At 38.2% G+C, this 19,205-nt stretch overlaps 1 protein-coding gene across 6 annotated transcripts in view; it reads right to left on the bottom strand.

The window, feature by feature from the left end:
• The window catches only part of psg4 (pregnancy specific beta-1-glycoprotein 4), a 153,784-nt gene extending 138,313 nt beyond the window's left edge, over positions 1-15,471 (bottom strand). The window contains exons 1-9 of one of the 6 annotated variants that reach the window (XM_087288152.1): positions 14,181-15,471; positions 13,947-14,112; positions 7,645-8,022; positions 7,123-7,434; positions 4,578-4,844; positions 4,168-4,440; positions 3,922-4,015; positions 2,920-3,079; positions 1,698-2,733 (exon numbers count right to left, since the gene is read on the bottom strand). In XM_087288152.1, coding sequence (XP_087144278.1) covers positions 2,632-2,733; positions 2,920-3,079; positions 3,922-4,015; positions 4,168-4,440; positions 4,578-4,844; positions 7,123-7,434; positions 7,645-7,867 — 1,431 coding nt within the window. In that variant the 5' untranslated portion in view covers positions 7,868-8,022; positions 13,947-14,112; positions 14,181-15,471 and the 3' untranslated portion in view covers positions 1,698-2,631. Of the gene's footprint in view, positions 1-28; positions 2,734-2,919; positions 3,083-3,921; positions 4,016-4,167; positions 4,441-4,577; positions 4,845-7,122; positions 7,435-7,644; positions 8,023-10,591; positions 10,712-13,946; positions 14,113-14,180 lie in introns of those variants that run through there. The other 5 variants (XM_087288148.1, XM_087288151.1, XM_087288150.1 and 2 more) reach the window with 5 other exon arrangements.
• Positions 15,472-19,205: the final 3,734 nt, after the last annotated feature.

Genomic DNA, 19,205 nt, shown 5'->3' with positions numbered 1-19,205 from the left:
CTGATATACGGACTCTGATTCTCTCTGCCTGCCCACGACCCACGCCTGATATACGGACTCTGATACTTGCTGCCTGCCCTCGACCCAAGCCTGATACACGGACTCTGATTCTCGCTCATTACCCTCCACTCATGCCTGGTAACTCACTCTGTGTCTGTTCATCATCATTTTTGATACCCTTACTACTACTGTGGATGTGTGTGTGCACTCAGGTGCATATTGTGTGTTTGAGTGAAGTTGTGATTAATAAATACTGCATAATGGATCCCTCCGTGTCAGTCTCCTCGTTACACTAATTAATATTATTATCTACATATCATTATATCTTTTTTTCTATTTTATTAAAATAGGCCTGCAAGTATACAAACTTAGGGAATGACATAATATGAACTTTAAAGTTCAAGCAGGCAGCAAAAATCTGCAAAAAAACATTTGCAATACTTCCTAAATTAGTGCTTTAAAATAACTACTTTAAACAGGGGTTTACCTTTAAAACGTTTCTTTAGAACTTTAGCTGATTATAAATCACTTATGATGTAGGCCGAATATCTTTAATATCCATGCTTCTAATATCCAAAGCTTATTGTGGTCTTACAGAAGGCAAACCTCTTTATTTTATTTATTTATTTTGTATTTATTGCATCAGATATAGTGTCTGAGGAAAGTCAGTGCCAATATATCACTGCTCCATATTATTAGTCATTTTATAAAAGAGGCAAAGTAAACATTCATATAAAGTTTGCTTTATAACTGGTTAGACTTACTGTAAAGCATCACAGAGTGTATTTACATGAGATAGCTACTCTGTAACGATGGATATTTTAATAACTGCTCGTTTAGGCTATTAGATTTGTTCGCACGCTGTCTCGGTTATATTAGCCCCTTTCACACATACAGACCTTTCCGGAAAATTGCCGGCAATTTTCCGGAAAGCTTGTATGTGTGAACAGGTCCTTTTTGAAAATACCGGTAAATTCGTTCTGGCTATTTTCCGGAAAGAGAAGTTGTAAGATTACCGGCAATTTGCCGGAATGCTGCGCTGTGTGAACGCAGAAGGAAGATTCCCGTAATAAGCGCGTGCACGTCTAGAACATGCTGACGTGAGACGTCTGCTTTAGCCAATCACAACAGTCAGACGCATTCACGTCCGCGCGGTTTGTGAGGATAAAAGCCTTTGAATATTTTTCCAGACACATTTAGCTGCTAGAAGTTAGTCAGATCACGTTTATATGTTCTTCTTAATGCCAACTGTGTAAATAATCATCGATGAGATGCTTATGATAAGCCGTTGTTTGTTTACCTTCAAGCTTTGCGTGTGCCTGTGAAACAGCCTGTGAGCGCCTGCACACACACATATTATGAACATCTCGACATGCGAATATGATCCTGTGAAAGTTGTTTACAATATTGATCATGAAATGAGTTTGTAATTTAGTCAAATGTTTACAAATACAAGCGCAGCCGTTTAAAGCTCATTTGTGGTGAATGATGTCAGAATTTACCGGTATTTTGGAATGGATGTGTGAATGCTCTTTTCCGGAAAAATTCCGTAATGTCCTCGCCTGTGTGAACAGCGCTTTTTTGAATATACCGGTAAAGTCGTTCCGGAAATTTTCCGGATATTTACCGGTATCACTGTGTGAAAGGGGCTATTGTGTGATGGAAGGAATGTGCGGGCGGGCAGTTCGGGCGAGCACCGGTTTGAATCCAGCTGTAACCACCGCGCAGCAGAGACAGCGCTTCAGTTATGAGTCCATTCAGCACGATTCCCAGCTTCTGTTGTACTACATGTACAAGTGTATCACTGATGAAGACGCTGTGAATTTTATTTTTTGCTCTGCGACGAGCTTGGTTAGCCTACCTGTGACTGGACGGCTCTCGTAATAGTGCCAAAATAATAGACTGTCCTGGGAGAATTGGGGCATTTAATCACATCTATGGGTGACTAAAACAGGGATATTCAATATTCTGATTGGACTACAGTCACCTTGAGCCACAGCTTAGCACCGGCGTCACTGTTTTTGAACAGCAATGAACCGAAAGGTATAATTCACATTATCTACGAGAGAAAGCAGAACGCAAAGAGGCGTTTCCAGTGTCATAGCGCAAATTAATTCTTCAGCCAATCAAGGGCCTCCTTCTTCCGTGGGCCCTGGGGCTTTAGCCCCACCGAGCCCTTACGTTAATCCGGCCCTGGTGACCATGCAAAGGCTGCGCTGATGCATACGCGTGCGCTTGACGCAGAGGTATAAATCAACCTTAAGGCGTTTTAGAATGAGCAAAACAACATTTCTGGTGTTTACAGTGTGCTCAGCCTGCTGGTTTATCCATTCACACACATTCACATGCACATCTTTTCTTATCGAATAAAACGTTTCTCACTTATGCGCATGTGTTTTTATGCACGAAATACTGCGCATCATGGCGTTTCCATCAACCGATTTTCTAAACGCATATTCAAAACGTACATAAAAATAGGTGGATGGAGGCGGAGCTAATGTAGAATGAATAAAGAGAGTGTCAGTGATGCTTGTATTTCACGCTGCAGTCTGAGGTTTGTCTTGTGTTTATTGCAGGAGCTGATGCACTGATGTAATCTCATGCAGGTCTTCACAGCGGTGTGTGAGTTGTTTAAATCACCTCCAAATAGATGGCAGTTTCGGGGTCAGAGGTCACGGCGGTCAGCCTCTGCACCCGCTGATGTTGAGCTCCTCGCCTCTGTCTCTTATGAGTCTGAAACACACACACACACACACACACACACACACACACACACACACATACACACACACACACACACACACACACACACACACACACACTTTACTTTACTTTAACTTGTTTTGATTTATCTGTGCTGTGTATTATGCTATTTATGAAGCTATTAATTATATAATATCAAATAAAGTTCTTCTGCACCTGTTTGCTGTGCACAAAGAGCGGAGTGCTGTTCTGGTAGATGAGCTGGTAGCTGCCGTTACTGTAGATGTGTGTGACTTCACTGCAGTTTATGTAGAGCGGCCTTCTCCTCTGATACACACACACTGACATCGGCTGAAGAGACGCCACTCGCCTCCTCCTGCTAGCACGCACGCACACACGCACGCACGCACACACACACACACACACACACACACACACAAACCAGAGATTAGACAAAAACACACATCATGAGATTGAACACACACACACACACACACACACACACACACACACACACACACACACAAGAAATTAAATAGACACACACAAACTCAAACACAAACACACACACATAACAGATTAATCACACACACACACACTCACACATCAGAAATTAAATAAACACCCACAAACACACACATAACAGATTAAACACACATACACACATACACTCTAGAAATTAAATAGACACACACAAACACAAACACATGCATAAAAGATTAATCACACACACACACACACACACACACACACACACACATCAGAAATGAATTAAACAGCCACAAACACACACATAACAGATTAAACACACACACACACACACACACACACATCAGAAATTAAATAGACACTTGCACAAACACACACATAACAGATTAAACACACACACACACACATCAGACATTAAATAGACACTTGCACAAACACAAACACACAAGAAATGAAATAGACACACGCACACACGATCAGACAAAATACACATCAAGAGATTGAACGAACACACACACACACATCAGAAATTAAATAGACACACACACAAACACACACACACAGGAAATGAAATAGACACACACACACACACGATCAGACAAAAACACACATCAAGAGATTGAACAAACAAGACACATGCACAAACACACACACACACACACACATTATTGATTAAACAACACACACAGATAATGTGTGTCACACACACACAAACACACACACACTCACCGTCTGCTGGACCTGCAGTAACACAGCAGTATCAGCATCATCAGAGCGAGAGTCCCAGCACACACACACGGCAGGACAGTCCACAGCAGATCACCTGTGCACACAAACACACACACTTTGTTTTTTAGTCTTTGTATAACTGTGTGTGTATCGGTGTGTGTATCAGTGTATTTGTAAGGGTGTGTGTGTGTGTTTTTTATTCAGTGTGTGTGTATTTATCAGTGTATGTGTGTGTGTGTGGCGTACTCTGATTTCTCTGCAGCAGTAGTATAGAGCTGTTTCCCAGTGCGTTGAAGGCGTAGCAGTGAACGTGCAGCAGTGTGTGTGTCACTCCGCTCAGAGTCGCAGTCAGTGTTTGGTTCACACTGGAGGAGGACGTGTTGAAACCGTCCGGCGGCTGCGTGCCGTTCACACTCCAGGTGACGGCAGGACGAGGGTTCGAGTGCACAACACACCAGCAAGACAGCAGACGCCCATCCCACACACAGCGCGAGCTGCTGGAGTCTATCAGTGGAGCATCTGTACAACACACAAACACACACACGCACACACACACACACACAGATAATATTAATGAATAATTCCGACTTGAGTTGTAAATAACTAGTAAATGCACACAGTTAAGGGCAGGACTGTCGAATAAGACGAAGACTCACACTGGACATTGAGGGCGGTGAGGCGTGATGATGCTCGTCCCAATCTGTTGGAAACGATGCACTGCACGTGTGTGTTTCTGCTCACATTATAGATGCGTACGCTGTGTGTGTGTTTGGGAAGAAGCACCGGTGCGAGGCCTGAATCCACGATCCACCACTGATACTGGGACACTGGCGGGTCGGCCTTACAGTGGCAGCTTAGCAGAGGGTTTCCTCCAGCCCGAACCGACAACGTCACCACCTCCACCAGCACATCCCTCGGGGGAACTGTAGACAGTGGAGAAACCACAACATTATATCAGCCGGTCTTGAACAAAGATTAAACCAGCTTAAATATTAGCAAACACGAGCAAAATAAGCTGAAACTTACTTAAGACAGAACATATCTTTAAAAAATCAGGTAAAATGATTTAAGATGATTCAAGATGACTTAAGACAAAACAAGCTTTTAAGTCTGACATTATGACTCAAATCAGCTTAAAGTCAGGTGAAGACTGCTCAAGTTGACTTAGGACGAAACAAGCTGAGGATGACTCAATGTGATGTAAGACAAAAACAAGCTTTAAAGTCCCTTGATGACTTCTCAAAATGACGTAAAACAAGCTTTAAAATCAGATAAAGATGCATTGATGCATTGAGTGAGTGGATGCATCACCTAGCGGGTTCCACACAGGCTTCTGCATCTTGTTTATATACACTATGAACAGCAGCTACGCTAATTATTCTCTTTATTCTCTATTTTCACCTGGGGATACTCATCCCGATGTCCTCAGATTATGCAGAGTCACTGATTGGATCCAAGACCAGCGACGAGATGATCCCAAGGATTCCATATCCGGGACCAGGCCATATCCTGAGCTGCTGCTGCGCTGATGGTCGTGGGGAGTGGAGAACATGTGTCTGATTCCAGCGACGTTCCAGGGACAGACGAGTCTTCGCTGAGGTCATCTTCCTGCCTAAACCACGGCGAATGAAGTTCTGCACAAGACTTTTGGCCAGCGGAGAAATTAAAATGGTCGTGCCCAACTGAGTCTGGTTCTCTCAAGGTTTTTTTTCTTCACTCCCATCAGGTGAAGTTTTTTTCCCTCTCCGCTGTCGCCACTGCCTCACATGGTTCAGGATTGGTAGAGCTGCGCATCGATGAATTTGCTCTTCAGTGTTTGAACTCTCAGTAATGATTAAATCACACTGAACTGAGCTAAACTGAACTGAACTGAACTTAAACACTAAAAACTGAACTACACTGTTCCCGTTACTATGACCATTTATGTGAAGCTGCTTTGACACAATCTACATTGTAAAAGCGCTGTACAAATAAAGCTGAATTGAACTGAATTGAATAAAGATGACTCAAGATGACTTAAGACAAAAGAAGATTTATAAAACAAGACTTTTTGAGTTGAAGACAAAGGCAGAAAGGAAGAAAGTAGAAAACCTGCAACCATGGACCCCCATATTAGGAAAACAAATACTGTGGTAGTCAATGGTGAAAGGTTTTTTAACAGTTGTCCAAATATCTTTCTTTGTGAAAAAAAGAAAACTCATAAATGTTTGAAACAAGTTAAGGGCGAGTAAATGATGACAAATTTAAACATTTTGGGTAAACTATCCCTTTAAAATTACTTTACATATTGCAAAGACAACTCAAGATGCCAAAATAATTTCAAATCTTAAACATACATCAAAATGACTTAAATGTATTTTAAATAATTGACATATTACTCAAAATGACCATAATTTTTAAAACCACAAAAAAAACTTTAAAATTGCAAATTATACTCAAATTGACTTAAAATGATTTCACATAATTTAAAGACAACTCAAGATGACTTAAAATCATTCAAATGTTAAAAACAACTCAAGATGACTTAAATGTTAAAGACGGCGATGCAGTGGCGCAGTAGGTAGTGCTGTCGCCTCACAGCAAGAAGGTCGCTGGTTCGAACCTCTGCTCAGTTGGCGTTTCTGTGTGGAGTTTGCATGTTCTCCCTGCCTTCGCGTGGGTTTCCTCCGGGTGCTCCGGTTTCCCCCACAGTCCAAACACATGCGGTACAGGTGAATTGGGTAGGCTAAATTGTCTGTAGTCTAAAACTTGCTGGATAAGTTGGCGGTTCATTCCGCTGTGGCGACCCCGGATTAATAAAGGGACTAAGCCGACAAGAAAATGAATAAATAAAAATGTTAAAGACAACTCAAGATGACTTAAAATCATTCAAAATGTTAAAGACGACTCAAGATGACTTTAAATCATTTAAAAAGTTAAACATACCTCAGGATGACTTAAATGTATTTTAAATAATTGACATTTTACTCAAGATGATTTTAATCTTTAAAAGCACAAAAATCTTTAAAACCTCCAATATTACTTGACAAAATAAATAATTGAAAATGTTAAAGGTGACTCAAGATAAAATAATTTCAAATTATAAAGTCAACTTAAAATAACTTAAAATGATTAAAAAAAATGAGTTAAAGGCAACTTAAGATGTTCTTTTAAATGCGTGAGTCGCATAACTGTGTGTGTTTAGTGTGTGTGTTTTCTCACAGTGGACGAGGATCTCTCTGGTGGCCGCTGATCTCCTATTCTCCGGATACTCTGCCTCACACCGAACTCTGGGGTTAATGTTTTTGGGGACGGTGAAGGAAAGAGATGTCCATAAAACCATCATCTGCTGTCCGTCCTGCTGCAGATCCGTATCCCCGTGAACACTGCTGCCGTTCTGAGGGCCTCGCTCCCACCTCCACCGCAGCCGGGGCTGATCAGACGGACAGTGGACCCTCAGGGAGCAGTTTAACACCACCTGCTGGCCCACCGTCACCGGCCCCGGGTCCGAGAGCACAGGAGTCTCTGGTACAGCTGACATAACACACAACATTCACAGCATCACTTTATATACTGAGGGAGCTTTTAGAAATATGTAGGGTTGTTTTAGTTGACACACATGCACTTGTGCACATGAAAGGACACAGACATACTCACACACACTTGAACACACACACATAATTTAAATTTTACATTTTGTCAGATTAATTCAGTGATAATATGATGATCTGATGCTGATCTTACTGTGCACAGTGATGTTGATTGTGGCTCTGGTGACCCATGACCTCTGACCCTGCTCTAGGGTCTGCAGCTGGTATGTGTTCTGGTCTTCTCTGTGGATGTGTCTGATGGTGATGGAGCAGTCACCGGCGTTCATATTCCCTGAAAACACGGTCCTGCCCCTGTAGTCTGGATGAAGAGCATCCCTGGGCCTGGTGCTGAACACTCGCCGGGACTTGAATATCATGAACAGGGAGGAGGAGAGTCTGATGAGCTGCAGATCCAGCTGAGCAGAGCCTGGAGACAGACTGAAGGAGCAGGGGATGCGGACACATGAGCCGGACAGAGCGGAGACAGCCGCCGGCGTGGACAGAGACACTGCAGACACCCTGAGTGCAGCCACTGGAGAGAACAATACAACAGAACATGATATAAGATAACCACATAACATGACATGACATAACAGAACACACACATAACATAACATGACAACATCACATAAAATATATTAGAACAGAACATAAAAGAAGAGAATACAAACACAACATGACATAACATGACATGACATGACTAGATATGACAACAGAAAATAACACACAAAATATGACATGACAACATAACAAAACATAACACAACATGACATGACATAACACACACATGACATGACATGACATGACATAAAAGAACATAACATACACATAACATGATATGGCATAACAGAACAGAACAGAACACATACATAACATTACATGATATGGCATAACATAACATAACAGAACACAACATAACAAAACGTAACATGACATGACATGGCATAACATAACATAACATAACATAACATAACATAACATAACATAACATAACATAAAACTGAACAGGACATCATATCTCATCACATCACCACATAACATAACATAACATACTTTAACATGACATAACATGACATAACATAACATGACATGACATGACATAACATAGCACAACATGACATGACATAACATAACATGACATGACATGACATGACATGACATGACATGACATGACATGACATAACATGACATAACATAACAAACATAACATAAAACAGAACAGGACATCACATCTTATCACATCACCACATCACATAACATGACATGACATGACATAACATAACATAACATAACATAACATAACATAACTTGACATGACATAACACAACATAACATAACATACAACAGAACAGGACACCACATCTCATCACATCACCACATCACATAACATGACATAACATAACATGACATAACATAGCACAACATGACATGACATAACATAACATAACATGACATAACATAGCACAACATGACATAACATAACATAACATAACATAACATGACATGACATGACATAAAATAACATAACAAACATAACATAAAACAGAACAGGACATCACATCTCATCTCATCACATCAACACATAACATAACATAACATAACATAACATAACATTACATAAAAACAGAACAGGACATCACATCTTATCACATCACTACATCACATAACATGACATGACATAACATAACTTGACATGACATGACATGACATAACATAACATAACATAACATAACAACATAAAACAGAACAGGACATCACATCTCATCTCATCACATCACCACATCACATAACATAACATGACATGACATGACATGACATAACATAACATAACATAACATAACATAAAAACAGAACAGGACATCACATCTCATCACATCACCACATGACATGACATGACATGACATAACATAACATAACATAACTTGACATGACATAACATAACATAACATAACATAACATAACATACAACAGAACAGGACATCACATCTCATCACATCACCACATCACATAACATAACATAACATGACATGACATGACATGACATGACATAACATAACTTGACATAACATAACATGACATGACATAACATAAAATAACATAACAGAACAGGACATCACAGAACAGAGCAGAGCAGAGCATAACATAACATATAACAGAACATAACAGAACAACAGAACAGCACATAACATGCACAGAGCATAACAGAACTTTTAAAATTTAGATTGTTTCACTAATTCAGTAAAATTCAAAGCTCTCATTTACAATAAAGTGCTGTACAGAGTGTAAACCACTGTTGCTGTCTGATCACGTGTGTGAAGCTGAGCTCAGGTCAGCAGAGACGCAATATTTCACAATCTGGAAAGAGGGAAGTGATGATGTGTGTTTGCCTCTCGACATCCACATTCACACACACACACATTACTTTTTATTATGATCTTTATTTCTGCATTGGAGATGATAATAATAGGAGCACGTCAGAATGAGATGATGCTCAGTGGTAGAGATGTAACAGAGAAAAAAATACTATTAAAGTCAAAGGCTACAAGTTTTCAACATTCTTCAAAAGATCTTCTTTTGTTTTCACCAGAAATGTTAGAAAATTTGCCATGAGTTACCCTGATTATGACAACACTACTCAAAACTAAAAGCCTGTAACCATTCACTTCCATAATAGGAAAAACATGTGAGAGTCAGTGGTTACCGGTGTCCAACATTCTTCAAAATATCTTCTTTTGTTTTTAACAAGAAGAAGAAAACTCATAAGGGTTTTAAACAAGTAAAAGGAAAGTAAATGATGACCAAATTTGGGTTTTTGGGTGAACTGCCCCTTTAATTACATATATAAATAGATATCCAACTGTCTATGTAGACATGCATTTACATTAGCGAATTGCAATGTCACAGGATTCACAGTGAGCTTTAAAAAAACACGGTAATCACAGTTTTAATGATAATGAACATTTAAAATAATAACCTTATCAGAACATTTCCCAGGGTTTAATAATGTCGACACTACTCAGAGGAGCCAATCTCTGCATATTAATTGAGGTTTTGGTTGATTTTGTCAGATGTTATGAACAGATCTGATAATTGTTACCTACCGCTCATCAGTGTGCAGAGAGAAATCAGTCTTTTTAGATCCATGAGGGATAATGATGGAGAAATAATGGCCGGCAGTGCACAGATGCTCCTCGATGGGGACTTTCTGCTCTTCTTCTGCTTTAAGAGGAAGTTTCTGAAAACTGAAGGTCTGGGAATGTTTCGAAACGCGGATCTGAATTCATGACGCTTCTGCATCCTCAAAAACCTTCTGCACTGTAGTAATGTGTGCAGTTTACTCTGCTTTACTCTAGAGAACCATCAAGAATGTTTTTGTCGTTTAATTTTTTTAAATAAAAAAAGAATCAATGCATTATTATTTACAAGTCATTTCTGTCACCTCATAGCTTTCGGCTTGGTCATAATAGTAGTGTTGTGATCAGGGTAAAACATGGTCAATTTCTAATAGTATTATCATTTTAAATTTGCTTAAAAGCTTTGTAAAAATGAGTATTTCTGTTAAACCTAAAAGAAGATATTTTGAAGAATGTTGGAAACTGGTAACCATTGACTTTTATAAAGATTGTTTTTCCTACTATGGTAGTCAATGGTTACAGGTTTTCAGCTTTGAGTAGTGTTGTCATAATTATGGAAATGATAGCATTACCTTTTAAAATTTGTTTAAAACCTTTATAAACTTCTGTTAAACCTAAAATAAGATATTTTGCAGAATGTTCTGAAACCGGTAACCATTGACTTCTATGGTATGTGTAATAGGCAATCACATTAACGCCTATAGTTTCAATATATAAACAAGCAATTATAATTATGGATTTCTATAGTAAGTTTTTGTTCCTACTATGAAAGTCAATGGTTACAGGTTTTCAGGTTTGAGTAGCGTTGTCATAATCATGGTAAATTTTCTGATGGTTCGTATTACTATTTTAAATTAGTTTAAAACCTTTATGAACTTCTTTCTACTTATGTTAAACCTAAAAGAAGATGTTTTGAAGAATGTTGGAAACCGGTAACCATTGACTTCTATAATATGTGTTTTTCCTACTATGGAATGGAAGTCAATGGTTACAGGTTTTCAGCATTGAGTAGTGTTGTCATAATCATGCTAAATTTTCTGATGGTTAGTACATTGCCATTTAATATTTGTTTAAAATCTTTATGAGTTTTTTTACTTCTATTAAGCCTAAAGTAAGATAATTTGCAGAATGTTCTAAAACCGGGAGCCATTGACTTCTATAGTATGTGTCACAGGCAATCACATTAAAGCCTATAGTTTCGATATACAAACTAGCAATTATAATTATGGATTTCTAGGGTATGTGTTTTTTCTACTATGTAAGTCAATGGTTACAGGTTTCCAGTAGTGTTGTCATAATCATGGTAAACTTTCTGATGGTTAGTATTACCATTTTAAAGTTGTTTAACACCTTTATGAACTTCTTTCTTCTGTTAAACCTTAAAAAAGAGGTTTTGAAGAATGTGGAAACTGGTAACCATTGACTTCTACAGTGGTTGTTTTTCCTACTATGGAAGTCAATGGTTACTGTTTTTCAGCTTTGAGTGGTGTTGTCATAATCATGGTGAATTTTCTGATAGTATTACCATTTGAAATTTGTTTAAAACCTTACTGAACTTCTTTTTTTGGTTAAACCTAAAGTAAGATATTTTGCAGAATGTTCTAAAACCGGTAACCATTGACTTCTATAGTATGTGTCACAGGCAATCACATTAAAGCCTATAGTTTTGATATACAAACAAACAATTATAGTAATGGATTTCTATAGTATGTGTTTTTCCTACTACTAAGAATTTCTTCTATTAAACCTTAAAAGAAGATGTTTTGAAGAATGTTGGAAAATGGTAACAATTAACTTATATCATATGTGTTTTTCCTACCATGAAAGTCAATGGTTACATGTGTTCAGCTTAGGTTTTGAGTAGTGTTGTCATAGTCATGGTAAATGTTCTAATGTTTATTATGACCATTTTAAATTTGCTTAACTTTTATGAACTGATTTCCTCTGCTAAACCTTAAAGAAGATATTTCTGTAAGAAGGTCAAACCAAACCTAAATTGTTTCGCTATATTCAGAATATTTTTTCACCATGTCAAACTGCTAATTTACACATGCACGCAATGATATTTTCCCATCCTTCTTTATGCTGCATTACGTCATAGTCACAAGCCTCTGCAACCACATTAAAGCCTATAGCTTTATAGCTCTATAATCACTGTAAATTTTCTGATGGTTAGTCTAGGCACCATTGACTTTTATAATATGTGTATTTCCTACTATGGAAGTCAATGGTTACAGGTTTTCAGCTTTCAGTGGGGTTATTATAATCAGCGTAAATCATGGTAAATTTTATGATGGTTAGTTTAAACCCTGATATTTTTTATGAGATTTTTCTCTTGTATTAAAAATAAAAGAAGATATTTTGAAGAGTGTTCTGAAACCGGTAACCATTGACTTATATACTATGTTTTTTCTACTATGAATGTAAATGGTTACAGTTTTTCAGGTTTGAGTAGTGTTGTCATAATCATGGTAAATATTCTGATGGTTATTATTACTATTTTAAATTAGTTAAAAACTTTTATGAATTTCTTCTATTAAACCTAAAAGAAGATATTTTGAAGAATGTTGGAAACTGGTAACCCTTGACTTCTATAATATGTGTTTTTCCTACTATGGAAGTCAATGGTTACAGGTTTTCAGCATTAAGTAGTGTTGTCATATTAAGGGTAAACCATGGTAAATTTTGTAATGGTTAGTATTAAACCATAAGATTACATTTGTTTAAAACCTTTTTGGAGGCGGCTCATTCTGCTGTGGCGACCTCGAATTAATGAAGAGACTAAGCCTCTTTGAGAAGAGAATGAAAATCTTTATGGGTATCTTTCTTCTGTTAAACCTAAAAGAAGACATTTTTTAAAATGTTCGGAAAACCGGCAACCATTGACTTCTTTAGTATGTGTTTTTCCTATGGAAGTCAATGGTTACAGGTTTTCAGCTTTAAGTGTTGTGATGATCAAGGTAAACCGTGGTTAACTTTCTGATGGTTGGAATTACTGTTTTAAAATCATTTAAAAGCTTTATGAGTTTCTTTCTTGTATTAAACCTAAAAGAAGATATTTTAAAGAATGTTCTGAATCCGGTAACTATTGACTCCTATAGTGTTTGTTTTTCCTACTGGAAGTCAAAGGTTATGTCACAGCTAGGTCAGGTTTTCCCCTCTCTTAGTCACCGTAATTAACCCTGCACATGCACATCATTCCCTTTCATCATGCCAGAACTATAAGAACCCTCACCAACCCTCACTCAGTGTCTGACCTCATTGCTACAAAGAAGGACTGCACTCTTCTCAGTTTCTAATGCTATTCTCCAAGTTTACTTACCTCTCTCATACCCTGTGATCTCCAGTGTCTGTGTCTCTCCTTCCCACTGTGGTTTCTCCTGGTCCCTCCTCTGGTTGTCGTGGATCTCCAAATCAATCTAACTGTGAGCCTGGCTGCTCTGCATCTCCTCCAGTCCCTCTGATCCATCTGCTCATCCACAACCATCCTGCAAAGCATCTACACTCAGTTCTGTGTTCTCTGCCATCCAATATATTAAACTGCTGTTATACTTACATCGGTGGTGCGGTGGCGCAATGGGTAGCGCTGTCGCCTCACAGCAAGAAGGTTGCTGGTTTGAGCCTCAGCTGGATCAGTTGCCGTTTCTGTGTGGAGTTTGCATGTTCTTCCCATGTTGGCGTGGGTTTCCACCGAGTTCCCCTACAGTCCAAACACATGTGCTATAGGGAGTTGATGAATTAAATTGGCCGTAGTGTATGTGTGTGTGTGTGTGAATGAGTGTGTATGGGCGTTTACCAATGATGGGTTGCAGCTGGAAGGGCATCCGCTGCGTAAAACATTTGCTGGAATAGTTGGCGGTTCATTCCGCAGTGGGGACCCCTGATTAATAAATGGACTAAGCCGAAAAGAAAATGAATGAATGATTGAACATCTCCCGTCTCCTTTTGTGACAGCTTACAGGCTTTCAGCTTTGAGTAGTGTTGTCATAATCAGGGTAAACCAGGGTACATTTTCTGATGGTTAGTAATATCTTTTTAAATATCATTATCATTAAAAGCGTAATTGCTTACCATGACTTTTTTTAAAACTCACAGTAAATCCTGTAACATCGCGATTCGCTAATTGTGAAAGGCTGCAATTTACTGTAATATACTGTATATTCATATATACAGTGCAGTTAAAGGGACAGTTCACCAAAACTCAAAATTCTGTCATCATATACTCAATTTCTTTCTTCTGTTAAAAACAAATAAGATATTTTGAAGAATGTTGGAAACCTGTAACCATTGCTTAACTCTAAAAAATCATCCGTGTAATTATTATTATTTTTTTCTGAAGAAAATGCATCTTTATTTACAATGCACAGTTATGTTACGTCAAGTGGGATGCACTTTGTCTTCTTTTTTTAAAGAATACTTTGTAATTGAATAAATACATATACAGTTGCAATCAGAATTATTAAACCCCCTGAATTATAAGTCCCTTGGTTTATTTTTCCCAAGTTTCAAAATTCGGAGAGCAGATATTTTCAACATTTCTAATCATAATAATTTTAATATCTCATCTCTAATAACTGATCTATTTTCTCTTTGTCATGATGACAGTAAATAATATTAGACTAGATATTCTTCAAGACACTTCTATACAGCTTAAAGTGACATTTAAAGGCTTCACTAGGGTAATTAGGGTAACTAGGCAGGTTTGAGTAATTAGGCAAGTTATTGTATAATGATGGTTTGTTCTGTAGACTATCGAAAACAAATATAGCTTAAAGGGGCTAATAATATTGACCTTAAAATGTATTTAAAAAAATTAAAAACTGCTTTTATTCTCGCCGAAATAAAACAAATAAGACTTTCTCCAGAAGAAAAAATATTATCAGACATACTGTGAAAATTTCCTTGCTCTGTTAAACATTATTTGGGAAATATTTTTAAAAATAGAAAAAAATCTAATAATAATTTTAATTATTAATATTAAAAGTTAATAATTCTGATCACAACTGTATATATATTTTACAGAGTTGTTATATGATGTTTCATCATGTCTATCTGCTAAACCACACATGCACGCAATGATAATTTCCCATCTGGCATGCTGCATTACATCATAGTCACAGGTCTCTGCAACCACACTGAAGCGTATAGTTTCCATACACAAACAAGCAATTATGACTATGAATTTTTAGCTTATTTGATGACATCATTGTTCTGTTTTACATGCATGACCTTTTGATAGTTGCACTGATTTTACTGATCTTAAATTGGTTTATCAATGTCTGAATAATCATGAGGCAGCACAATGGCGCAGTAGGTAGTGCTGTCACCTCACAGCAAGAAGGTCGCTGGTTTGAGCCTCGGCTGGGTCAGTTGGCATTTCTGTGTGGAGTTTGCATGTTCTCCCCGTGTTGCGGTGGGTTTACTTTGGGTGTTCCGGTTTCTACCACAAGTCCAAAGACATGTGGTACAGCCAGGTGAATTGGGTAAGTAATAGTATCTGGATGCAGCCTTTATGATGCGAGCTGAGATGATGCAATGTCAGACACAATGCACTAAAATGGAGCTAGTGATGTCACTGTGAGGGGTGGGGTTAGGTGAGCCAATTAAAGCATTGGATGCAGCTCAGATTGCACTGCACCAGGTTTGCATCCAGACCCCTCTCTAAAATTGTCCTTATATGAGTGTGAATGAGAGTGTATGTGTGTTCTCCAGAGATGGGTTGCAACTGGAAGGGCATCCGCTGCATAAAACATATGTTGGATAAGTTGGCGGTTCATTCCGCTGTGGCAACCCCTGATTAATAAAGGCGCTAAGTCAAAAAGAAAATGAATGAATGAATAATCATGTAGTATTGCTGTTTTCTGAGCTGATAAAATGATTAAGCATTCTTCACTGTGAAGGGAAAAAACTCTGAAATTTGCACGTCTACAATGAGAAAATAATGTAAATGTTTTATTAGAGTTACAAACAAAACAGCAGTGCCTAAATTAAAGTTTAAAGTTCAAATTAAAGTCTTCCTGGAGGTTTCCACACACACTTATTCACACAAAACAGGATCTTTTTTGATTGTTTGTTTGATTGATTGTTTTCTTTTCAATTATCAGTCTTTTTTCTTGCTACCTCCTTAATGTTTTCTTTCAAGGTTTCCACAGAATTATGCACAAAAAACAAGGAAGTCTATATTGGGTGATAGATGTTTTTCAATAAAGGATCTAAAGATATATTTGACACTTTTAACATGTTTTCTAATGCATCTAAATTTCTGTTTAAATTTTGATTTTTGTTTACATAATTTTACATGGGCAGCACAATCGCTTGACTGCAAGAAGGTCGCTGGTTCAAGCCTCTGCTGGGTCAGTTGGCATTTCTGAGCGGAGTTAGCATGTTCTCTCTGTGTTGGCGTGGGTTTCCTCCGGTTCCTCTAGTTTCCCCCACAAGTCCAAAAAAACATACGGAATAGGTGAATTGGGTAGGCTAAATTGTTTATTATAAGCTAATATTTATTATATTAATAATGTATCATTATATAAAATATATTATACGGGCATCATAGTGGCACAGTGGGTAGCACAATCGCCTCAGAGCAAGAAGGTTGCTGGTTCGAGCCTCGTTTGGGTCAGTGGGCATTTCAGTGTGGAGTTTGCATGTTCTCACCTGTGTTGGCGTGGGTTTCCTCCAGGTGCTCTATAGCTAAATTGTCCGTAGTGTGTGTGTGTCTGTGTGTGTGTTTGTGTGTGTGTGTATGAAAAAAATGTGTATATGTGTTTCCAAGGGATGGGTTGCAGCTGAAAGGGCATCCGCTGTGTAAAACATATGCTGAATAAGTTGGCGGTTCATTCTGCTGTGGCGACCCCGGATTATTAAAGGGACTAATTCGAAAAGAAAATGAATGAATGAATGAATGAAAGAATGAATGAATGATTCATTTTACATTTAAATTTCATCAGTACAGAACTGAACCCACGGCCTGTGCATTGCAAGCCCAGTAATCTATTGTTGATCATAAAAACTGAGCACTTTAATGTATTTTTGTATTATTCAGCTCAGCATCTTAAGTTAAATGCAAAGTTCAGCATGTGCTCAGGGAACGTCTGACTCACGCTCACATTTTAACCCATTTCCTCTCCAAACGCTTCCTCATCCTCAAGTTTTTTGCTCGTCATTGTTCACACTGTCCTTCTGTTCAGACAAATAAACACAACAGTGCAAATAATATCCCTGACATGATAGGAAACACTGCAAAGCTGTCTTTTTTATGCAAAAAATAAATTACAAAGCAAAATAATATTAAAAAACACCAGAATTAAATAAATCAATATGCTGCTTTCTATTCTGACTGGAAGAAAATGAATTGACTGCCTCATTTCTCCATTGAAAATCATTTAGAATGAGCTTAATATTCTAATTGTTATTTCTGTGCAACCTAAACATAACTTACATAACCTGAACAGAACCAATACATGAAAGCCTGAACATACTCTCAACATCACCAATACATAGCCTGAACATAACCAATACATAAACTAGACATAACCTTAAACATAACCAATAGATAACCTAGGGTTACCACTTTTGATAGAAAAAAATAAGGGACACACGCTGCAGCGGGGGCTAGATCGCTTGGGGGCCTAGACCACAGTGATCACAGGCCCAATAGCATGTCAGTGGTGGTAAATCACAATTTAAAATATGTTTTCAGGAAAGTATGAACACTTGAACATTAAAAAAAAGCTGTCTTTTATTGAAATCTGTGTAAACAGACGCAGTCAGTCTTTCTCTTTTACAGCTCTGCAGCACTGATATAGCTGATGTTATGTTTAATAGTGATAACTAGCGATAACTCAGCTGCTGTAACTGTATGCCAATGCAAAACCCGGCGCGTTTAAGGTTTGTTTTCTTTAAAAATCAGCCTTCTCCACTTGCAGAGTGATATCCGATATAAAGTGGGTCCCAGATTGTAAAAGAAGCACTGCATTACATTACATTTCCCCGCCATTTATGAGCGTTTATTTTACCCCAGTATATACAATGGAGCTGCGCTAGCCAGCCGATTCTGACGGGCGCGTGCGAGTAAACGGCTTTTTGTCTCGTTTTACGCTTGAGCAACTAAATGAATGCCAACGTTTATTTTAACTGAATGTATTTTAATTACATTACAACATTGATGCTGTAAAAAGAACCGTAAAAAATGGACCCGGAAGCCGCTCCGCGTGACGTCACACTTAACAAGCGGATAAGAGTGTAGTAAAGAAGCGTCAGTAAAGATATTTGAATACTGGAAAACTATTGAAACAACATTTTCCACGTTATATTTGATCAGGAACAACAATGTAAACTTTATAAAAGATGTGTTTGGCCATTAATTTCGAGAGGGTGCTCGCTGCAGAGCCATTTGAGGAGAGGTGAGCTCCAGAGAGGGGGAGCATGAGCTGTCGCTCCTCCTCCTGTAAGCTGTTTTAATGCGTACACCAACCCCACCCCTAACCCTACCCCCAGTGACATCACTCGTAGAAGAAGTGCAAAAAAGGTGGAGCTCAAGCTTAAGCTCCCCCTCTCTGGAGCTCACCTCTCCTCAAATGGC

The sequence above is a fragment of the Danio rerio genome, chromosome 16 (assembly GCF_052040795.2).
Source record: "Danio rerio strain M-AB ecotype USA chromosome 16, GRCz13ab, whole genome shotgun sequence".
NCBI classification, from domain to species: domain Eukaryota; kingdom Metazoa; phylum Chordata; class Actinopteri; order Cypriniformes; family Danionidae; genus Danio; species Danio rerio.
The sequence above is the reverse complement of the archived record's forward strand: the minus strand, read 5'-3'. Positions and strand labels throughout refer to the sequence as shown.